This window comes from Oryza sativa, chromosome 8 (assembly GCF_034140825.1).
Source record: "Oryza sativa Japonica Group chromosome 8, ASM3414082v1".
Lineage (NCBI taxonomy): Eukaryota > Viridiplantae > Streptophyta > Magnoliopsida > Poales > Poaceae > Oryza > Oryza sativa.
In genome coordinates this window covers 10,230,452-10,254,333 of record NC_089042.1, presented here as the reverse complement: position 1 = coordinate 10,254,333, position 23,882 = coordinate 10,230,452, and the positions used below count along the sequence as shown (strand labels likewise).

Here is a 23,882-nt window from a genome sequence, read left to right as displayed (position 1 = left end):
TATTTGCTAATTATGGATTAATTAGGCTTAATAAATTCGTCTCACAGTTTACAGGTGTAATTTTTGTTATTAGACTACGTTTAATACTTCAAATATGTGTCCGTATATCCGATGTGACACGTAAAAACTTTTCACCCCTGAATTAAACCAGGCTTTAATCGCATAATTTTATTCAAGTCCAATGTTTTCGTTCGGGACAGAAATTAATCTAGAATTTGATTCAAGGGTGTGTCTGCCTGTCTGGGTCAATGCCATAGTCTCAACCATGCCCCCCAAAAATAATACTCCCTCCGTCCCAAAATAAGTGCAGTTTTGCACTGTTCATGTTCAACGTTTGACCGTTCGTCTTATTTAAAATTTTTTTTATGATTAGTATTTTTATTGCTATTAGATGATAAAACATGAATAATATTTTGTGTGACTAAATATTTTTAAATTTTTTATAAATTTTTCAAATAAGACGGATGGTCAAACGTTAGTCACGGATATCCACCGCTGTACTTATTTTGAGATGGAGGTAGTAATAGGTTCATTTGCTTCGTTGCTAAAAGAATTGGCATATGCCAATCTTTTGCAAGTAGAACTGTGTTTGTTTCCAAGAGTTGGTAACACAGCTGCTGCGCACGGAAAATGGAGCGGTCCATTAGCGCAGCATTAATTAAGTATTAGCTATTTTTTCAAAAATGAATCAATATGAATTTTTTTAAATAACGTTCGCATAGAAACTTTTTGCAAAAAATGTACCATTTAGCAGTTTGAAAAGCGTGCTCGTGGAATACGAGAGGGATGAGTTGGGAACCCATAGAAACGAACTCAGACTTTGAACCAACTTTGCCAAAATTTTGGCATCAAACCAAACAATCAACTTTACCAAAATCTTTTGTATGGTTGAGAACGGCTAAAATCCAAACAATACCAAATCATTAGCAAAACAAAGGGTAGATTTCAATTTGATTAATCCTAAGATGCAGACTTCACCTTATGAGCATCCTTGCACATTGTGCTCTAGCTTTTCGATGGATAAAGTGTGTTGACTTGCTTAGACCATGCTTCATTATCTGTTTTAATGTCTTTTGAAATTCGAGAAGGATTCTAAGGCCTAGTTTAGATCCCTCCATAAAATTTTTCACCCTATCACATCGAACGTTTGAACACCTGTATGCTAAAAAAATAAATAATTGCAAAGGTTGTGACTAATTTACGAGACGAATCTTTAAGCCTAATTACTCCATGATTTGATAATATGGTGCTACAGTAAACATTTGCTAATGATGGATTTGTTAGGCTTAATAAATTTGTCTCTTAGTTTATAGGCGGAATCTGTATTATTTTGTTATTAGACTACGTTTAATACTCCAAATGTATGTCCATATATCTGCTGTGATACACCAAAATTTTTCACCCCTACAAATAAACAGAGCCTAAGATGAACTTTAAATTATGTTTAGCATTGCATCGCTCCCTCGAGAATTGGGTAGTGATTTGAGATAGTAGGAATTAAAGAGATCCGTTCTAACTGTTGGACGGGATTAAACCGTTATTCTAGTTTTATCCAGTATGATGAGGCTGCCTCTGCACACCGGAACAAAATAGGGAAATTGCTTTGCGTTACGATGAAATTTGTACGATTTTAGTACGATCCTACCATGAATGATTTTTGATTGGGTGGGAACAGGTTGGATCCCATATTTTCAGCACACACCAGAGACTACGAAGGTCCAGTTCTTTTCTCCAAAAGAGTTGAAGAATATTAAGATTTTCGTGGCATACTTTTTAAACTGCTAAACGGTGTGTTTCGCACGAAAACTTTCTATCTAAAAGTTACTCTAAAATATCATATTAATCTATTTTTCAAGTTTATAATAATTAAAACTCAATCAATCATACGTTAATACCACCTCGTTTTGTGTAAAAAAATTAATATTCATTTTCATCTTCAGGAGAAAAGAACACCATCAAAGTATTGTACTCTGATCGTATGAAGTTTTATTGTACGTATAGCAATTAATATAGCAATTAATGCTCACTCTTAGCTTTTCATGATGCAGCAACTGGAACTTTTGTACTACCTCCGTCCCAAAATACTTGTCATTTAAATTTGTTTTATAATATTAAATTGTTTGTCTTATTAAAAAATTATGAAATTATTACTTATTTTGTTTGTGATTTTATTTATTATCAAAAGTATTTTAAGTATGACTTATATTTTTTTTATATTTACATTAATTTTTTTAAATAAGACGAATGATCAAATGTTGCATGCAAAAAGTCAAAGTGATCACTAATTTTGAATGGAGGTAGTACTAAGGATTAGCACACCCAAAAAAATCCATGCATGATTGCTCACAATAGTTCATCATCTCTATGTAAACCTCCATCGCAGATCATATGTCAGTCTATGTTATATTTTTTCCGTCTCAGAATATAGCCATCTAGTATGATATGGGACGTATCCTAGTACTACGAATCTGGATAAGAAGTATCCCCAAATTCATAAAACTAGGATATGTCTTATCCGATTCTAGGTTACTATGTTATGGGACGGAGGGAGTATTGATTTTCAGTTTAACAAAAGAAAAAAAATCCACTGGAGACGCGTGATTTCATCGAAATTTGTGAATCAGAGGGAGCTGAAGATGAAGATGAAGGTCACATAATTAATTAATCGTGCGACAGTTCATAAGCTATAAAGAATATGAAAGATGTTCATCTCGCCTTCATCGATTCGAATGTAATTCATCATCAATTCCTCTAGCAAATATATCCCTCCGATCCATCCATCCATCCCTTTCGCCCATGTTCATGGATTAGTAGTTCACGGGAGCAGTTGAGCGAGTGCTCGCATATGCCTATATAGTATGTGCACATATGCGATTATGCGTGCCCTACTACCATCCTCTCCGCAACCAAACAACACAACACATGCATAGATTACTCCCTACGTCTGTCCAGACGTTTTTCTTAGTCAATTTTTTTAAGTTTAATGTAAGTTATAGAAAAAACATATACTCCATTCGTTTCAAAATATTTGACACCGTTGACTTTTTAGCACATGATTGATCGTTCGTTTTATTTAAAAAAATTTGTCAAATATGTAAAACTATATGTGTATATGAAAGTATATTTATCAATGAATCAAATGACATGAAAAGAATAAATAATCACTTAAATTTTTTTGAATAAGACGAATGGTCAAACACGTACTAAAAAGTGAACGGTGTCAAACATTTTAAAATGGAGGGAGTATATAGAAACATTTTTAGCCCTAAAACAAACATATTATTAAAATATATTTAATGTTAGCTAGGTTTAATTAAACCAGTTTGATATTATAAGATTTACTGTATTTTTCTATAAACTTGGTTAAACTTAATGAAGTTTAATTTAGAAAACAAGTTAAAGCGAAGAGAGAAATGCTGCTACTACTACTGCTCTCTCACTCTCGTGCATGCATGCTCGTGATTGCAAATAATTCGCAACGCTACAGTAATCTCGTGTGCCCTATCTCGTTCGTATCAGGCGTGCATCCAAAGCAGGTGCAGAGACTATCTCAGTCGTCTGCTTGTTCCCTAGCTACCCTTGCAGGTGCCCTCACCCCTCAGGAATAATCTCTCTCTCTCTTTCTCTCTCTCTCTGCACAACTAAAACTATATATCCCAATCCATGATCCAGCCATTCATCATCTGCATATATATAATCGTCTTCGTCGTCATGTAGCAAGCAGCAGGTAGCTTCACATTCTCTTGTCTCTTGTACTCACCGCATCCTGCTTGGTCGCTAGCTAGCTAGCTTAGCTAACCTTAGCTACGAACTAGGAGTACCTTTCAGTTCAGATCAGCTTCTTACCTCTCATCTTGCATTGCTGCCTAAGAGTAAGAGCCAGAGATCTGTACTGACTACTGCTACGGCATCGAGATCAGATCATTGGCAATGGATGGCCGCCATCTTCTCCTCCTCCATGTCCTCGCGCTTCTTCTTCTTGCGGTGGTGGTCGCCGCCGGCGGAGGCGCCGTCGTCGGCAGGGACAGCGCAGTGCTTCAGCTGCGCGAGCTGCAATGGGGCTCGTCCGGCCAGGTCCGGTATTCCCAATCAAAGCGCTTTGAGAAGAAGATGACAGGTAATTACAAGTTACTACTCCCTCCATTTCATATTATAAATCGTTTGTTTTTTTCTTGGTCAAAATTCTTTTGATTTGAGTAAGTTTATAGTAAAATTAGTAACATTTACAACACCAAATTAATTTTATTAAATTTAATATTGAATATATTTTGATAATTTGTTTGTTTTATACTGGAAATGTTAGTATATTTTTTTCTACATATTAACTTAGTTAAATTTAAACAAGTTTGATTAAGAAAAAAATCATACGACTTGTAATATATTACAAACGGAATAAGTAGTTGCTAAATAATGTCTGAGCAGCAGTTGAATTATTTGTGGGGTTTGGCTTTTAAGGTTAGCTTCAGAGAGAAGCCCAAAATTACAGTGATAATATTCTCATTATTTTATGAACCTGCAGGCATCTCATGTAATGCTAGGTACTGAGAGTTGAGAGAGTTAGCTGATCCATCTTTCTCATTCACTGGAGAATTGTGTCTCCCCTGTTATCAACATCAATATTACAGTGTTCACCGCAGTCCTAATTTTTTTAGAGCGATAGATATATCACTGTAGTGTGTATTGTCAATTCTTTTCAAAAATTTTCATAACCATATTTCCGATGCATTTGAGAGAAAATTGTATAAGGGAAAGCAGCATCCTCTCGGGCGATATAATCCATCTTGTTTTGAGGGCTATATTTTACTCTGCTTTCTTGGTAGCCCTGTTACCTACCAAACCTTCTCCAATTATGTATTCGAATTGTCCCATACAAGTTAAAGCTACACACACTTTTTTCTGTAAATTGGCAAGTTGTAACTTTGCCCCCTCCCTAATACAAGGATATGCAAGACTTATGCGTATTCTCGAAAATAATAGTGTAAGTTAATTTCGAATTTTATGTGTTTTCACAAGAAGTTCCATTCGGATTCAGTGTACCACATCTTCGCTCCAAATTTATTTGGGCTGTACAAATTCCACCTGAATTTGGCGTTCCCTACAAAATATATTTCATGTTCCGAGTTTTTCTAAAGTAGCTTCAATTTCATCTTTTTATAAATCCATATGCAGTACAGTACGTTCGGTTATGGTTAATTTTACAACCCCAAAATAAAGACCATCACCAATCCACCATGATCAATCTAGATCGTGTAGAGCCCTTCTTTTTTATATATATATTAGACACTAATATTAGTTGCAAAAATATAAACCAATATTAAATTACATTACTCTGCTTTATACTCTATCCTTTTTCAATGTATGATATTGTTGACTTTTTAAAATACGTTTAACCATTCAACATTAAAACATTTTATATAATTATTATTTATTTTATTGTAACTTGATTTATCATTGAATGTTCTTTTAGCATGATTTAAATATTTTATATTTGTTCAAAAATTTTAAATAAGACAAATGGTCAAACGTTGTTTAAAAAATTAACGGCATCAAATTTTTTCTACAATTTCAAATATTTTCAATAACTCTGCTTCATTTTCTTAAATCAGGGGAACACAAGAAAGCAGCAGCAGCAGCAAGAACGAGGACTAGGAGCACCACCGTCCTAGAGCTGAAGCACCACTCCCTCACCGCCATCCCCGACCACCCCGCCGCCCAAGAAACCTACCTCCGCCGCCTCCTCGCCGCCGACGAGGCGCGTGCCAACTCGTTGCAGCTCCGCAACAAGGCAGCGTTCACGCAGTCCGGCAAGAAGGCGACGGCGGCCGCCGCCGCCGCCGCTGGCGCCGAGGTCCCCCTGACCTCCGGCATCCGCTTCCAGACGCTCAACTACGTCACCACCATCGCTCTCGGCGGCGGCGGATCCTCCCGCGCCGGCGCCGGCAACCTCACCGTCATCGTCGACACCGGCAGCGACCTCACCTGGGTGCAGTGCAAGCCGTGCTCCGTCTGCTACGCGCAGCGCGACCCGCTGTTCGACCCGTCCGGCTCCGCCTCCTACGCCGCCGTCCCCTGCAATGCCTCCGCCTGCGAAGCCTCCCTCAAGGCGGCCACCGGCGTGCCGGGATCCTGCGCCACCGTCGGCGGCGGCGGCGGCGGCGGGAAGAGCGAGAGGTGCTACTACTCGCTGGCCTACGGCGACGGGTCGTTCAGCCGCGGCGTGCTCGCCACGGACACGGTCGCGCTCGGCGGCGCCAGCGTCGACGGCTTCGTGTTCGGCTGCGGGCTCAGCAACCGCGGCCTGTTCGGCGGCACGGCGGGGCTCATGGGCCTCGGCCGGACGGAGCTCTCGCTGGTCTCCCAGACGGCGCCCCGGTTCGGCGGCGTCTTCTCCTACTGCCTCCCCGCCGCCACCTCCGGCGACGCCGCGGGCTCCCTCTCCCTCGGCGGCGACACCTCCTCCTACCGCAACGCCACGCCGGTGTCCTACACCCGCATGATCGCCGACCCGGCGCAGCCGCCGTTCTACTTCATGAACGTGACCGGCGCGTCCGTCGGCGGCGCCGCGGTGGCCGCGGCGGGGCTCGGTGCCGCCAACGTCCTCCTCGACTCCGGCACGGTGATCACGCGCCTCGCGCCGTCGGTGTACCGCGCCGTGCGCGCCGAGTTCGCGCGGCAGTTCGGGGCGGAGCGCTACCCGGCGGCGCCGCCCTTCTCGCTGCTCGACGCGTGCTACAACCTGACCGGGCACGACGAGGTGAAGGTGCCATTGCTGACGCTGCGCCTCGAGGGCGGCGCCGACATGACCGTCGACGCTGCCGGGATGCTGTTCATGGCGAGGAAGGATGGGTCGCAGGTGTGCTTGGCCATGGCGAGCCTCTCATTCGAAGACCAGACGCCCATTATTGGCAACTACCAGCAGAAGAACAAGAGGGTAGTGTATGACACTGTGGGCTCAAGGCTAGGCTTTGCTGATGAGGATTGTAGCTATGCATAATTAGTACTATTCCCTAACTAGAATTTGAACTGCAAATCAACTGTTGAGTAAAAAACAAGAAAAAACTTTGAAATGGAGATGATGAGAAAATGGTTTGTTTCTCTAGTCTGTTAGGCTTTGTAACGTAAACTCTTTTATTTTTGGGATGTTAGAAAAAAGTTGCACAGGTGCGGAACAAGCGGTCACCACAACTCTGCTATGTACCATAATGTAACTCCATGTCTACCTATAACCAATTAGGACTTACATATTCGACACATATTTTTAATATGAAATGTGGTAATTTTCTTGATATGTGTGGGAATTTAATTGATTCCTTCAAAAATCCTTATGAAATTTCTGCTTTACAAAGATCTAAATCTGTTCCAGAAATTCAGCAGCTCCTGAATTTCATATTGGAACATGATTTTTTTTTTGTTGGCATAAGGTATAAACCACATCTGCCTTATCTACCGCAGTCTAAGTATACTAAATCACACACATTCAGGCATGTCTACTAACAAATTTCAGAAATCTAAAACACCATAATTTGGTTCAGGTGTTACATCTAAAGCAATCTGACAGTAAGTCACAAACATGAGTATCAGAGACACCTCTCAAGGAAAAACAAAAGGCAAACAATGGTTTGTGCAACAACATCCATCTCTACAGCCAACACAGTTTGCAAGTCCAGAGAAGGTGTTCTTCCGTTTATTCCGGAAAATATTTGGACTCCCAAATTAAGAGCCGATGTCGAATGTGTCCATGCCATGCTCCACTATAAACTTCACCTGGGTAGATGACTCCTTTTTGTATGTCGTGAAAAGAAGACACGCATCCGAAACGGGCATTATATGATGCCAGAACATCATGACTTTAAGTGATTCAAGGGATGCTGCCTTGGATAGAAGAAGCTTGATAAAGCTCATCTCCCCTGGGAAGCACTTGATAAAAGACAGGGTCACACGCTTGAGACTTCTAACCAAATCTTCACTCATATATGCTTCTAGAATCCCTTCATGAATCTCATCATCTCCCTGTGCTTCTTTCAGATCAACCTACAAAACATATATAGGTCAAGTAAATGAAATGCCAATTATAATTTTACAATAGGCCAATCTACAAGAAAAAAAAGCAGTGTTCTATGCTGTGAAGGTATTTTAAAAGTGACTTGAAGAGATGCATCCAGTGTTACCTCAATATTCAGTTGTTCAATCTGTGGAGCACAACGCAGTAAAGAAAAGATTGACATGATACTTGAGATTTTGCCAAAATCAACGCTCAAGTTTGAAGTCCTTAAGTTCCGGAACTTCCATGTAATTCTCTCCAATGGATTTTCATCGACCTGAAAATCATGACAAATTTAAGTTAGACTGATATATGATCATCAATGCAACTTGATCTACTTGCTTGCAAACAGTGTATGAGTAATTGGAGTATCATACTCCTATAGCTGAGCTGAAATTGAATCTGCCTACAGGTAGGATAGAGGACACACACTCACACACACACTCACACACACACACACACACTCTCTTCATGCCAAATGAATAATGAGGATTAAAAAAGGACCACAAATAACAAAGGAAATTATACCAGTGTGATTGGGCTGTCCAAATTCAGAATGACAGATTATAATTTTAAAGCAATTACAAAAATAAAATGACGATGAAAGCATCTGACGTTGATGCTTTTTTGTTTTGTTTTTGGAATGGATAGAAAAGTATATTTGGAGATCATAACGAGAATCTTATGCAAAAAAATAAATCCGCTAGCTCTAAAAACCGGTTGCAAATTCAGCAAATTTATTATTGGAGACAAACTTATTAATGGGTTAAATGCTAGAGATTGATCAATAAAGGAGGATCTTGTGTGCAGATGAGCAAGTTTCTTTTTTGAATTTAGTGATTTCTAAAAATAGTTTCCGCAAATGAACCTCTAGCAGAACTTTTTCTAGAAAGAGACTCTCATTTCTTTGTGGGGAACATAAATAATAGACTCCAAGTCTCAACATAAATTGCAGTTGGTTCACAAAAAGCACAACACTTTCATACCGTGTAGGCCATGTGGGATGCATCCTAGAATTCACATGTTGTCCATGACTCTATGAACTTTAACGATGTGCTCTATAGCTGGGGCTTTGAGTGGTACTGCTAATTAGGGGGTACTTATACGCACACATAAGAACAGGGCTTGCCGCCTTTCTCTCCCTCCTCTCCTCCTGAATCTATATATAAACCACCCTTCGTAGGCAGTTTGTTTATAGTACATCTATCTATCTATCTATCTATCTATCTATCTATTATATACTAAAAGTCCATTAAACTCCCTATAAACGCTCTCAAGCTGCCACGTGGCTCCCTCAAAATGCTCTCATATTGCCACGTGGCACTCTAATATAATAGAGAAATCTGACCATCGATTTTCATTTAAATCGGTGGACCCATTATTTTACATCGTTAGATCTATTTTAAAAACCAAAAACCTCCCACCGGCCCCACCACCTCTGTGCAGTACGCACGTACTGCTCCATCTGTTTAGTACTTTTTTTTTCGTTTGTTCCTTTCTTTTCTTTTTCCAATCCTAATTAAAATTGAACCTATCTTTATAGAAAAGAATACCCCCACAAATAGACATCAAACACGTTAAAATCCATTAAATATCATATAAATGTTTCTAACCGTTGTGTGCCACTCTTAAATTAGAGAAACGTCCAACCATTGGTTTTCACTAGAATCGATGGACACATTATTTTACGTCGTTATTAGATCTGTATATTAACTAAAAGTCCATAAAACTTTCTATGAACACTCCTAAGTCGCCACGTGGCATCCTAGAAACGCTCTTAAGCCGCCACATGCCACTCCAATATATAACCGTTGATTTCATTATATTTGATGGACCCATTATTTACAACCATTAAATTTATCTTATAGAAAAAGTTAACCACCCAAACCTAACCCCACCCAGCGTACGTACTTATATCTCATATACAACTACCTACTATATATGAAAATAATAATAATATACCTCATGTATTATTATTATTATTACACCACCCTCTTCCTAGATTAACTCTTCCTTCTCATATTTTTTACGCTTTATTAGTTAGAAAGAAAAATCTTCTATTATATACTAAAAGTTTATTAAACTTCCTACGAACGCTCCTAAATTACCATGTGGCATCCTACAAAACGTTTCTAAACCGCTACGTGGCGTTCTAATAAATCGGTGGATCCGCTATTTGTTTAATAAATTGCTAGACTCACTATTTTCAACTATTATATTTATCTTTATAAAAAAAAATATCCCACAACCCACCCCTTCTCTCCTCAGTACGTATGTATGTACGTAATACAATGCCATGCTTTCTCCCCTCTTCCAATCCTTCTCTTCCTATTTCTAGATGAAAATTTTAACATGAAAAAATATTATAATAAAACATCTAACCTTTGCTTTTCACTTAAATCGATCGGTGAACCAACTATTTTAACCATTGTCCCTAAAAAAATATTTTAACGATTATTTAAACCGGTGAACCCATTAATCTATATATAAAAGAAACACTTCCCTAAATTTTACCATAGAACATTGTGCTTTGCATGAAAACCAAATATAAACAAACATTAAAACCATTAGATTTAGGTATATAGATGGTTTAAACCGGTGAACCTATCAAATCTATATATAAGAAAAACGCTTTCCTAACTTTGAATATATACTATTTTTCTTTGCAATGCAACCAAATAAAAACAAAATATTAAAAATGGAAATATATATTATGGAGTAAATTTCACAAACCCACGTAGATATATCTATCTATTATATAAAAGTCCATTAAACATCCTAAAAAGCTCCTAAACTGCCACGTGAGATTCCAAGAAACAGTGCAAAGATGACACCTAACGCTCTAATTAATTCCTAGAAAATCTATGGAAAAAGGAGAACATCTAACCATTGGTTTTATTTAATCTGATGGACCTAATATATTTTTTACCATCAGATACCATTAGATTTATCTTTAGTAAAAAACTTAAGATCAATCTGGCGGTACGAGTCCGCCCAACACATATACATGCTTCCATCCATACGCATGATAAGAGTCTGTGTGATTTTTTCCTTGCTCGCCTCCCTTTTTTCGATGGTAATTAAGTTAAGGCTTAAGGGTATATAATATCTTCTATATTAGTAAGTTAATTTTATCATACTTTCAAAGATTGCATACACTTGCAAATATAGGTATAGATAATATATCTCATACATATTGATCTTGGTATGTTTTATAAATAAATAAAGAATCTTCAATAGCTGTAAATTTTAAATTATATATTCAATTTATGATCTGTTTGAACCATTGTGTTTTTTTAATTAAATCAATAGTTTAATATCTATACCAACCATATTTAATTCCATTGTGTTTTTTTAATTAAATCAATAGTTTAATATCTATACCAACCATATTTAATTGCTAATAAAATTATTATATTTTGGACCCACATCCATACGCAAAAAATCCTAAAAGTTCTCATTACAAATCAAAATATCCAACTTAGTTTTTTAATAAAATCAAAATAACTTATAAACCGCTAACCTTAACCTTAATTATAGCATCAATGGACCTATTGACTCACAACCAACTTAATTATATCTCTCGACATATATGTGGATGCTATTTACTTAATTCCAATGCCCTGATAAAATATATGATCTTCTTTTAAGGATAAATGTACGATCTTATGCTGTGTTCGGTGCTGAGGGTTGGGAAACCTTAATCCTTTGGAAGTTGGACATTAACTTATATCCCAAAATACCTATATCACGTTGCTTAAATCCAACTAATACACCAAGAAAAGAAGAAGAACAGAGGGTGTCTACAGATCAGTCCTTATGGATATTTTACTAATAAAAATTGATTTCAAATACTTATTTGTACTTATTAAATTATCTAATCACTAGAACAAAGGAACATACCGTCCATGGAGTGAACAAATTGGAGGGCTAACCGGTGCATCCCGGTGTGCATGCATGGGTATAGAACTTTTTTTCTTTAATGAAAAGAGGGGCATGAGGTAGTTACATGTATATACATGAAGGGCACTTTTTTTTCTTCTAAGTATGATGATGTGAGCATGCTGCCGGAGACACGAATTAACATGTCTACCATCCATGGTGAGGGAAGACGAATAATTTGCTTAGTTGGACTCTACACAATATGTTAGATCTTCTACATATCCAATGGTTACAAATAATGGTCTAAACTCGAGGGTCATATATTATGTTTAATAAATTAATTACCAATTTTTCTATATAAATCAGTAGAGCCATTAATTATATATGGTTTGTGTATGTAATGTCTTTTATAACTTAAGTTTTTTCTCTTTCACTATGGAATCACAATTTCCTATGAGGAATTATCCATAGCTATGACCAATCAATGTTTGCCGTCAAATAATAAATTAATTATCATTTTTTTCTAAAAAATGGGTAGAGCCATTAATTATATATGGTTGTATATGTAATGTCTTTTATAACTTAAGTTTTCTCTCTTTCCCTGTGGAACCTCAAGAGTCATATATATCTTAGGTACCATTTTTTATACCGTAAGATACCAATCCTAATCTCCAATAGATAATTTTATAAATAACAATTAAATTCGTCATGCAATTCTAACGAAGAAAATTCATGGGAAAAAAACATAATTTTAAAACATTGCAGATATTAATTCGCTGGTATACCGCCTTTATAAGTTTCTCAAATTTATCCTACGTACGGTGCATGCCCGCGCGTATGCGCGGGCTACCTTCCTAGTTACTTTTAAAACTATTAACAAGAGATAGGTATATTTTCCCCAATGATTTCTAGTTCCAACTCAGAGACTACTTAACTGACTGAAACATCTTAGTAGCCAGAGGAAAAGAAAGTTCGGAACAAAAAATACAGACAACCAAAGGGGTTGAGCCATGTTCTTCTGTAGCGATGCATGCAAAATGAACAGGCCTAAAGATGAGTTTGTGTAAAGCATGAGGATGTGTGCCAACTACACCTAAACCACTCAATCACCTTACAGGTCGTTTTATCACAAACAAGTAAGCGCATCTCTACTATTTATTTGTAAATATTTTAATTCTTGTAATATTTTGTGCACACAGTTTCTCTACCGTCTCTCAATGAGCTCTGTCTCAACTCTCAAACAAAATTAAAAGGTGGGGCCCAAAAGTTCCGAGGGAATGAGCTTTCGAATAAAGGAGCTGTCTTGAAATACCAGGAAATAATCAAGGCCATTGTGCCCCACTGCTCCATCACTAAGTGGAATATCATGAGGTAGGGAGGGAGATAAAGAGCTAGTGGCTATACTGTGTGAAGGAGGTTGGGTTGGGGAATGGTAAACAAGGGAAAATATTCCTACAAATTGGAGAATGCTAACAACAGAAAATATCCCTACACACACAATATAGGAGATCTTGGGTTTGTGTTGCATGGTGGTATTCGGTTGAACACATATGATGCTGTATTTATTGGTTAGTTGTTATTACTTCCTGGTTTTGTTGAACTTGATGAAGCTTTGAGATTTCAAACTTTTATATTATTGAGAAATTTCCTTGTGCACCCAAAAAATTTTGATCAAACTCTTTCATATATATCCTTTGGTCTCAATCTCTTTCATATCCTTCGGTTTTTGTCTCATTCCCTAGTAGTCCTTATATTTTTATCCTCTACACAATAATTCTATTATGTGATTGTGTATTGACCATTTGTTTCAGAAATAACCATATTCCCTTCACTTGTTTTTTTTTCTTTTTGGACTGGATTACCCTTGATTTGTAAATGTCAGTGCTAGCTTATACAGTTAAATCATAATCCTCATGATGAAATAGAATCACTTATGAAATAATTTACAGGAAATAATAATTTGAATAAATTTCACTCAAATTTGAATAAATTTTAATATTTTTACCTCAAATTTGAATAAATTTTAATTTTTTAGTCAAATTCATAAAAAAAATGGATATATATTGAAGGAGGGTGGTGAAATTACTAAAAAAATTAGGTAAATTATTAAATTTAAGTGAAATACAAATAATTTACTCCCTTCAAATATGACTAAAATTTTGTGATTCTAATTTACAAATTTGGTGAAAATTTAAAAATTTAATGATTTAGTTTATTTTCCCTCCTTGAAAATGATATAGCTAAAACATTTTCTTGTGAGGGATTTATTTTTAGTGCGGAGGCATATTGATTATTGTTATGAGTGATGGCAATATAGTCATTTCATAAAAATATTACGATCAACTCAATAACAACATAACCGAACAATTATATGAGGAATAAAATTGAAAAATATGGGTCATGAGGCACGTAGGTATCGGGGCAAAACTCATTGGTATAGAAGGAATCGAGCGAAATCTTGAGAGCATATAGTGAAATTTAGCATGTAGTAAGAACTCTTATGTGGACTATTTGGGACCCAACTTATGGCAATTAATTTCAACTGACGGGCAAAATAGGAATTTATTTGTCCGTATTATGTGTGTTACGGAAGGTCTCGGACCAACCATAGCATGCGTCAGTGTGATTTGTTCATACAAATAGCACCGTGGTTTTGTCTACAATAGAAGGTTCCTTGCGAAGTGGCTAACATGATGACAACCTATTGCACCATCATCTATGGACATGGGTCCACAGTTCGGCCCGAAATGGAAGGTTTCGGGCTTGGGTGGCAAACAAGGCACCATAGCATATGGTGTCTTACCACATAGCCCCTAGCATTTCTTACCACATAGCCCCTAGCATTTCTAGACATGGTGTCGTGGATCTGCTAGGAAAACAAGGTTCCTTGCATGGGTAGAAACCAAGTGTTGTTGTTTCTGCTGAGTATGATAGGCTCCGCACCATATATAGGATATGGTGTTGCACGTAGCACCGTTGAATCCAACACTGTTAGCAATGGAGTCATGCTTTCGTAATTCCTTGAAAGCATCATGGAATTACAAAGGGGCAATCCTTCTTTGCCATTTGGAATTTCATGCGATCATTTATTTGCCCCGATGTCTCACTAACACGTGGCCCTTGGACCAACATGACATTATTGATTAAGTACATGCATAGAGACATATAGTGCGAGCAAATACATCAGCCATGTACCATATGACACCACAAGTATTATTACTAATACCGAGCATATAAAACACATCACAAGTGTCAATACAAATTTCGATGTGTACAACACAAAGTTGACACATGATTTCTTCATCATTAGCCTCTTTCCCCTCCGCAAGGAATTTGTACCAAGGATACATCACTTGGTTGATCATGATTGTTGTGCAAGGAGGAAGATGTATATATTCACATCACTTGGTTGATCATGATTCGCTAAAGCATAGTATATATTCACATTTCAAGTTCATGCAACAACATGTACCTTCTACGGATCCATTCAATATGAAATTACAATTGTTAATCCTACTAATACTTTGAATACGGCATACTGCTAATTAATTAAGTCACTGCCACCTCAAATTCAAGCCGATACTAAACCAGGGACTCGAGATCTCTCATTACGGGATGAGGAAGGAAAGGGGAGATATGGACTCTGCAGGATGCAGTACCTTTTTAAGTCCCCTCTAATATATATGTTGCTAGGGATCACGTGATCACACTATATATAGAACAAAACGGTAAAGGTTGTCGTGGTAACTTGATTCACGTTGTCTGTGACCACCTCCACATTAAGGGCTCATTCGGATCACGGGATAGAAAAAACGTAGGATAGGAAAAGTATAATAAAGGAATCCAAATGTAAAATAGAGGGTTGGAAATCAAAGGAATATAGAAGATGGGATCATTGGGAGTAGAGGATGGGATTCATAGGAAAGGAACAGTAATTAATCCAACTCCGTTTTTCCCACACTCTTTTGTTTCCCGTTGATTCTTCACGAGCCGAGGAGCAGCAGCCCTCCATCCCGTCGCCATCGCCTCCGTGTGCAGGCAGCCCTCCATCCCCCAACTCCATGCCATTGGCCGTGCGGCCCGTCTTAATTCTTCCCCAGCCTGGCCTCCTCCAGGACCACTTCGTGCTCTACCCCTTCTCTTCGACTCCGACACCGAGCTCGCTGGCTGCCGCGCCATCACTGACCTTCTCATGCGGTATTCGCTCCACGCCGGACGCCACCCTCGATACCCATCGCGTCGGCCTCCGTTCGCCATTGACCTCCGCTCGCAACCTCCACGCCAACGACCTGGCCTCTCCTCCATGCTCATCGTTCTCCTATGAGATGTGCTTCTTTGTTTCTTTGTTCTTCACTGATGGCATCAGTTATTAGTGTTTGATTGTCTCCTTTGGATGCGAAGGAAACGGGAAAATGAGGTTGGAGTGGATGATTTCTTTCATGTGTTTTCCCATGGAATGAGGAAACGCGAAGCAACAATTTTTTTGCATCGAATTCAAGCAACACTTAAAGTAGTAACTGATGGAAAATTTCTATAAACTATGGTGAAGAGATCAGTTTAATGTATCTTGTTTTGTCTTGCCAGCGAGTTTACAGTCCAGTTAAAGAAAAATGTTTCCTAGAGATCCGTTTGCAAATATTCGAATTGAAATAATTTCACTCTCCTGCGCAAGGCCTCATTTATTTATTTATTTATTGCCGGAACAGGGCCTCGTTTGTTGATCAATATTGCATTTAATCAATTAATAAACTCTCTTATTCATTAGTACCTATGTTTTTGTATCATATGTTGCTTTGACTTTTATTCTAATCAAACTTCTTTAGGTTTGATCAAGTTTATATAAACATTTAGCAACATCTATAACACCAAATTAGTTTCATTAACTATAACATTGAATATATTTTGATAATATGTTTGTTTTGTGTTGGAAATATTTCTTTCCTTTTTTTATAAATTTGGTCAAACTTAAAAAAGTTTGACAAAAATAAGTTAAAATGGCTTATATTATGAAACAGAGGAAGTTATAAGTTTATCTGATTGAGGAGTAGTTTTTTTTAGAGCGAGTGGTTTTCTCTTTATTATCTCCCAATACACAATAAATGATTTCTGGTTTATTCATAGGTTTGAAAACATGTACCTAAAAATATTCAAAAATTGAACTATTAACCAACTAAAATTAGCTAATTAGTACTTGATTAACATTAGATAAACTGGTCTATGGATTAATTCAAGTAATGTTAAAATTGGTGTAAATTATGGTGGAGAGGACCAGTTTAATGCGTCATATTTGTTTTTGCAAGAATCCAAATTGAAATAGGCCTCATTTATTTACTTATTTATTTTGGCCTGAACAAGGCCTCATTTATTGTTCAATTTTTTGTATTTAATAAATTAGATTAATAAACTCTTCTCCATTAACAAATCTCTACAAAGATCCTCCTCATCATCTCCAATATACATAGTCCAAAAACTACTACTAAATCATACTCCTTCCGGTTCTATAATAATTAACGTTTTAGAACAAGGTTGAGGTCAAACTTTTATAACTTTGATCATCAATAACATTAAAAATATTTAGTTTAAAGAAACTAGAACAGCATATGTAGATTTGTCTTTCAAAGCACTATAATAAAAGTTAAAATGTATTTATTTATTGTATATATTATAATAGAAAATAAGGTCAAAAGTATATTTTGTAGACCGTGTCATTGTCTGAAATGTCAATTAAAATGAAATCGGAGGGAGTAGAAACTTATTAATCGGAGTAAAATGATTCCAATTGATTCACCAATTTAAAATTAAGTGTTGCACCTAAAAATTCTCCCAAATCAAACTATGTGTTTTTTTATGGTTAACACACTCCTCAAACCGGAGATTTAAAACCTCGTTAATTGCACGATTAAAATCGATCAAACAGATTCATGGAATAATTCAAGCAAAGCTAATAAATAACTTATGAAACATTTCGTGTAAATTATTGGTGAAGAGGATGATCATGCGTACGTACCTCCCTGTCTCTGACAGAGAACTTGAGCACCTTCACACGCGAAACCAGCCAGAGAGTGTCGAGAAAATCTTCAGTTCCGAGGAAGGCGTCGACGGAGATGTTCGCCGCGTTCAGCAGCGGGAGCTCGCCGGCGACGCGGCAGCCGTTGTCGACGGCCGGCGTCCAGAGCGTCAGCGAGTGGAGCTTGGGCGCCCGGATCGCCCACGCCTCCGGCTCCTCCTCCTCCACCTTCTTCTCGCCCCCGGCGACGACGCCGGTGATCACGTCCACCAGGAGCAGGTCGGCGAGGTCGGGCGCGCCGGCGATCACGCGCTCGAGCAGCGCGCCGGCGCCGGCGAACGGGAGCTTGACGCTGTTGAGCGCCAGCCTGGTGAGGCGCGGGAACCCGGCGAACAACGACCCCTGGCCCGGCTGCGGCGGCGGCGGGCGCGGGAGCTCGCAGTAGCGGAGGTAGAGGTTGGAGAGCTCGGCGCGGGCGTAGATGGCGCGGCCGACGCCGGGGAAGACGCCGGGCTCGTCGGCGCGGGAGGAGCCGAAGGCGAGCTGGAGCGAGCGGACGCGCTTCTCCGCCAGCGCGCGGAGCCAGTAGGCGGCGCGCGGGCGGAGCCGCGGGCGGACCTCGATGTCGAAGCTCGCCACGGGCGCGGCGCACCGGGCGAGCACGCCGGCAACGGCGCCGGCGGAGTAGAACCCGCGGAACCGGACGTCGAGGCCCGACGCCGACTCCCACCGCCGCGCCCACCCGCGCGACAGGCAGCACGTGCGGACCACCTCCTTCAGCGGCAGCCGCGTCAGGATGTCGTCCAGGATCTCCGGCAGCAGGGACAGCAGAATGTCCGTCCCGGCGACGTCCGACGCCGCCGCCGGCGGTGGCAGCGGCGGCGACGGCGGCGAGGAGGATGACATCGACATGGCCATCTCTAGTGACGCGGGTGCGAGTGTGCTGCGAGTGACCCCCACCGCCTACTTGTATTGTATCTGCACCGAATGAACTGCACCTTTTGCGTTTACGTCCTTTGATAAAAGAAGTATTCAGTTTCACGCCGTTTAGGGGGCTATTTGTGATTCTGGGAAGGAAGAGAGAACTGTTCAAGGGAATACTGAAATTTGGGACGTACATCCTTGCAAAGTTGCTCCCCCGTTCGAGCGTGAGTTGTTTGGAAGGAAGCGTTACATTTTGAATTGAATGTAGTGGTGACGTGGAATTTTCTTGCTGAGGCACAAAGTGCCAAAGGGACCAACTGATCGATTGTAAGCCTTGTAGGCGAGGAACTTGCACGCTGAGTACGAATTTGTGACTGTGAACGATTTCACCATGGCATTGAGTCGTGGATCGATTTCGGAGATCGATGGTATGAATATCTTTCTCGACTAATATCTAATATACGAATGAACTATTTTACCAACTAGGAAGGTAGCCCGCGCATACGCGCGGGCATGCACCGTACGTAGGATAAATTTGAGAAACTTATAAAGGCGGTATACCAGCGAATTAATATCTGCAATGTTTTAAAATTATGTTTTTTCCCATGAATTTTCTTCGTTAGAATTGCATGACGAATTTAATTGTTATTTATAAAATTATCTATTGGAGATTAGGATTGGTATCTTACGGTATAAAAAATGGTACCTAAGACATATGACTCTTGAGGTTCCACAGGGAAAGAGAGAAAACTTAAGTTATAAAAGACATTACATATACAACCATATATAATTAATGGCTCTACCCATTTTTTAGAAAAAAAATGATAATTAATTTATTATTTGACGGCAAACATTGATTGGTCATAGCTATGGATAATTCCTCATAGGAAATTGTGATTCCATAGTGAAAGAGAAAAAACTTAAGTTATAAAAGACATTACATACACAAACCATATATAATTAATGGCTCTACTGATTTATATAGAAAAATTGGTAATTAATTTATTAAACATAATATATGACCCTCGAGTTTAGACCATTATTTGTAACCATTGGATATGTAGAAGATCTAACATATTGTGTAGAGTCCAACTAAGCAAATTATTCGTCTTCCCTCACCATGGATGGTAGACATGTTAATTCGTGTCTCCGGCAGCATGCTCACATCATCATACTTAGAAGAAAAAAAAGTGCCCTTGATGTATATACATGTAACTACCTCATGCCCCTCTTTTCATTAAAGAAAAAAAGTTCTATACCCATGCATGCACATCGGGATGCACCGTTTAGCCCTCCAATTTGTTCACTCCATGGACGGTATGTTCCTTTGTTCTAGTGATTAGATAATTTAATAAGTACAAATAAGTATTTGAAATCAATTTTTATTAGTAAAATATCCATAAGGACTGATCTGTAGACACCCTCTGTTCTTCTTCTTTTCTTGGTGTATTAGTTGGATTTAAGCAACGTGATATAGGTATTTTGGGATATAAGTTAATGTCCAACTTCCAAAGGATTAAGGTTTCCCAACCCTCAGCACCGAACACAGCATAAGATCGTACATTTATCCTTAAAAGAAGATCATATATTTTATCAGGGCATTGGAATTAAGTAAATAGCATCCACATATATGTCGAGAGATATAATTAAGTTGGTTGTGAGTCAATAGGTCCATTGATGCTATAATTAAGGTTAAGGTTAGCGGTTTATAAGTTATTTTGATTTTATTAAAAAACTAAGTTGGATATTTTGATTTGTAATGAGAACTTTTAGGATTTTTTGCGTATGGATGTGGGTCCAAAATATAATAATTTTATTAGCAATTAAATATGGTTGGTATAGATATTAAACTATTGATTTAATTAAAAAAACACAATGGTTCAAACAGATCATAAATTGAATATATAATTTAAAATTTACAGCTATTGAAGATTCTTTATTTATTTATAAAACATACCAAGATCAATATGTATGAGATATATTATCTATACCTATATTTTCAAGTGTATGCAATCTTTGAAAGTATGATAAAATTAACTTACTAATATAGAAGATATTATATACCCTTAAGCCTTAACTTAATTACCATCGAAAAAAGGGAGGCGAGCAAGGAAAAAATCACACATACTCTTATCATGCGTATGGATGGAAGCATGTATATGTGTTGGGCGGACTCGTACCGCCAGATTGATCTTAAGTTTTTTACTAAAGATAAATCTAATGGTATCTGATGGTAAAAAAAATATTAGGTCCATCAGATTAAATAAAACCAATGGTTAGATGTTCTCCTTTTTCCATAGATTTTCTAGGAATTAATTAGAGTGTTAGGTGTCATCTTTGCACTGTTTCTTGGAATCTCACGTGGCAGTTTAGGAGCTTTTTAGGATGTTTAATGGACTTTTATATAATAGATAGATATATCTACGTGGGTTTGTGAAATTTACTCCATAATATATATTTCCATTTTTAATATTTTGTTTTTATTTGGTTGCATTGCAAAGAAAAATAGTATATATTCAAAGTTAGGAAAGCGTTTTTCTTATATATAGATTTGATAGGTTCACCGGTTTAAACCATCTATATACCTAAATCTAATGGTTTTAATGTTTGTTTATATTTGGTTTTCATGCAAAGCACAATGTTCTATGGTAAAATTTAGGGAAGTGTTTCTTTTATATATAGATTAATGGGTTCACCGGTTTAAATAATCGTTAAAATATTTTTTTAGGGACAATGGTTAAAATAGTTGGTTCACCGATCGATTTAAGTGAAAAGCAAAGGTTAGATGTTTTATTATAATATTTTTTCATGTTAAAATTTTCATCTAGAAATAGGAAGAGAAGGATTGGAAGAGGGGAGAAAGCATGGCATTGTATTACGTACATACATACGTACTGAGGAGAGAAGGGGTGGGTTGTGGGATATTTTTTTTATAAAGATAAATATAATAGTTGAAAATAGTGAGTCTAGCAATTTATTAAACAAATAGCGGATCCACCGATTTATTAGAACGCCACGTAGCGGTTTAGAAACGTTTTGTAGGATGCCACATGGTAATTTAGGAGCGTTCGTAGGAAGTTTAATGAACTTTTAGTATATAATAGAAGATTTTTCTTTCTAACTAATAAAGCGTAAAAAATATGAGAAGGAAGAGTTAATCTAGGAAGAGGGTGGTGTAATAATAATAATAATACATGAGGTATATTATTATTATTTTCATATATAGTAGGTAGTTGTATATGAGATATAAGTACGTACGCTGGGTGGGGTTAGGTTTGGGTGGTTAACTTTTTCTATAAGATAAATTTAATGGTTGTAAATAATGGGTCCATCAAATATAATGAAATCAACGGTTATATATTGGAGTGGCATGTGGCGGCTTAAGAGCGTTTCTAGGATGCCACGTGGCGACTTAGGAGTGTTCATAGAAAGTTTTATGGACTTTTAGTTAATATACAGATCTAATAACGACGTAAAATAATGTGTCCATCGATTCTAGTGAAAACCAATGGTTGGACGTTTCTCTAATTTAAGAGTGGCACACAACGGTTAGAAACATTTATATGATATTTAATGGATTTTAACGCGTTTGATGTCTATTTGTGGGGGTATTCTTTTCTATAAAGATAGGTTCAATTTTAATTAGGATTGGAAAAAGAAAAGAAAGGAACAAACGAAAAAAAAAAGTACTAAACAGATGGAGCAGTACGTGCGTACTGCACAGAGGTGGTGGGGCCGGTGGGAGGTTTTTGGTTTTTAAAATAGATCTAACGATGTAAAATAATGGGTCCACCGATTTAAATGAAAATCGATGGTCAGATTTCTCTATTATATTAGAGTGCCACGTGGCAATATGAGAGCGTTTTGAGGGAGCCACGTGGCAGCTTGAGAGCGTTTATAGGGAGTTTAATGGACTTTTAGTATATAATAGATAGATTCTCGATAAGCCGTTTTGTTCATAGAACTTATAGTAAAAATACAAAAATAAACCAACAACATACGTAAATGTGTTACACGTATATCAAGAAAAGACAACACGATGCCAGGTAGAGGGTATTTAAAGTCATTGACATGTGAGTCCAAAGAAAAGTGAGGCCCACATATCAATGGCTTTTACTACTTTATTTAATATGACTGAAAAGATGTTCAGCTGAATGTCATATGGATGCAGCTCCTCTGACGTAAAATCAAAGGGATATGGGTCCATAATAGGTGGGGCTCACCATCATGGGCCCACACGTTAGTAGCCCATGTCGGAGCCTCCTCCATGTCACATGGTAGGTGAGTAATATTTGTGGGTATTAAGTAGGTGGTATGCTTGTCTTGAAGGTGGAAATGAACAATCTGACTTAATTCATACGAAAGAGAATTAATATTGAAATGATAATTTAAAGAAAAGATAATAAATGGACAGGTTAAATGCTTAGGAGAGATTTGGGGGTAAATATCAAAATACAAGTCCTACCCATATTATTGGTAGCAATATTTAAGATTAGATATATCAACCCTTAGTTATTGCACAATTTCAAAACCAGTTCCTTTTATATTGGTTTAGATATCTAAAACTTTGTAATAATTATTGGCCAAGTGTCACTTTCTTAAATTTGTCTAATTTTGAAAATTCACATTCATGTTTACTAGCTATTTAGTCAAGCGTTGCACAACTTTGGATGCCTATGTAAAAGGTCCATATATATATATTGCCCTTTTTTTTTTGCAAACTCACAAAACTTGGCTAACAATTACTCATTAGAACTATAAATCTCAATATTTCCAACTAAGGTTCAAATACTATGTTCAACACCTTGCTTTTGGTTTTCAAAGTTCATATGATTGGAAGTTAATTTTGAGATTTCTCATGGAGTGGTTAGTATCTGCTACTCCACAATCTCTTCTATTATCTATTATAGCAGCAAAAAGAGCATTAAGAGGTGTAAACAAAAACAGTGGATCAACTGTTGTAGGAAGTTTCAGTTTTTGAAAGAATAGAATTTGATGATTGTCATGATCATTATGGCTAAAAACTTT

At 37.8% G+C, this 23,882-nt stretch overlaps 2 protein-coding genes across 3 annotated transcripts; one reads left to right on the top strand and one right to left on the bottom strand.

Annotated features, from left to right (window-relative positions):
* The first annotated feature begins 3,564 nt into the window (after positions 1-3,564).
* LOC4345125 (aspartyl protease family protein At5g10770) lies at positions 3,565-7,251 on the top strand. Of its 2 annotated transcripts, none has more exons than XM_015793239.3 (3): positions 3,565-3,727; positions 3,921-4,117; positions 5,607-7,251. In XM_015793239.3, exons 2-3 carry the CDS (start codon positions 3,931-3,933, stop codon positions 6,992-6,994), a joined length of 1,575 nt encoding a protein of 524 aa, XP_015648725.1. In that variant the 5' UTR covers positions 3,565-3,727; positions 3,921-3,930; the 3' UTR covers positions 6,995-7,251. The 2 variants fall into 2 exon arrangements, with proteins under 2 accessions (XP_015648725.1, XP_015648724.1); XM_015793238.3 differs by having other exon boundaries at positions 3,582-3,727; positions 3,872-4,117.
* A 235-nt stretch (positions 7,252-7,486) lies between these two features.
* On the bottom strand, positions 7,487-18,866 carry LOC112936181 (F-box/FBD/LRR-repeat protein At1g13570). The gene is made up of 3 exons (XM_026019962.2): positions 17,931-18,866; positions 8,169-8,318; positions 7,487-8,031 (listed from the first exon to the last, which is right to left on the bottom strand). Exons 1-3 carry the CDS (start codon positions 18,846-18,848, stop codon positions 7,714-7,716), a joined length of 1,386 nt encoding a protein of 461 aa, XP_025875747.2. The 5' UTR covers positions 18,849-18,866; the 3' UTR covers positions 7,487-7,713.
* Positions 18,867-23,882: the final 5,016 nt, after the last annotated feature.

Excerpts from the sequence above, each read along its gene's own strand:
- LOC4345125 (XM_015793239.3), top strand. The coding sequence starts at position 3,931 with ATGGATGGCCGCCATCTTCTCCTCCTCCATGTCCTCGCGCTTCTTCTT. Across the intron at positions 4,118-5,606 it reads CTTTGAGAAGAAGATGACAG|GGGAACACAAGAAAGCAGCA; the intron begins GTAATTACAAGT and ends TTCTTAAATCAG.
- LOC112936181 (XM_026019962.2), bottom strand. The coding sequence starts at position 18,848 with ATGGCCATGTCGATGTCATCCTCCTCGCCGCCGTCGCCGCCGCTGCCA. Across the intron at positions 8,319-17,930 it reads TCTCTGTCAGAGACAGGGAG|GTCGATGAAAATCCATTGGA; the intron begins GTACGTACGCAT and ends CATGATTTTCAG. Across the intron at positions 8,032-8,168 it reads TTGAACAACTGAATATTGAG|GTTGATCTGAAAGAAGCACA; the intron begins GTAACACTGGAT and ends TATGTTTTGTAG.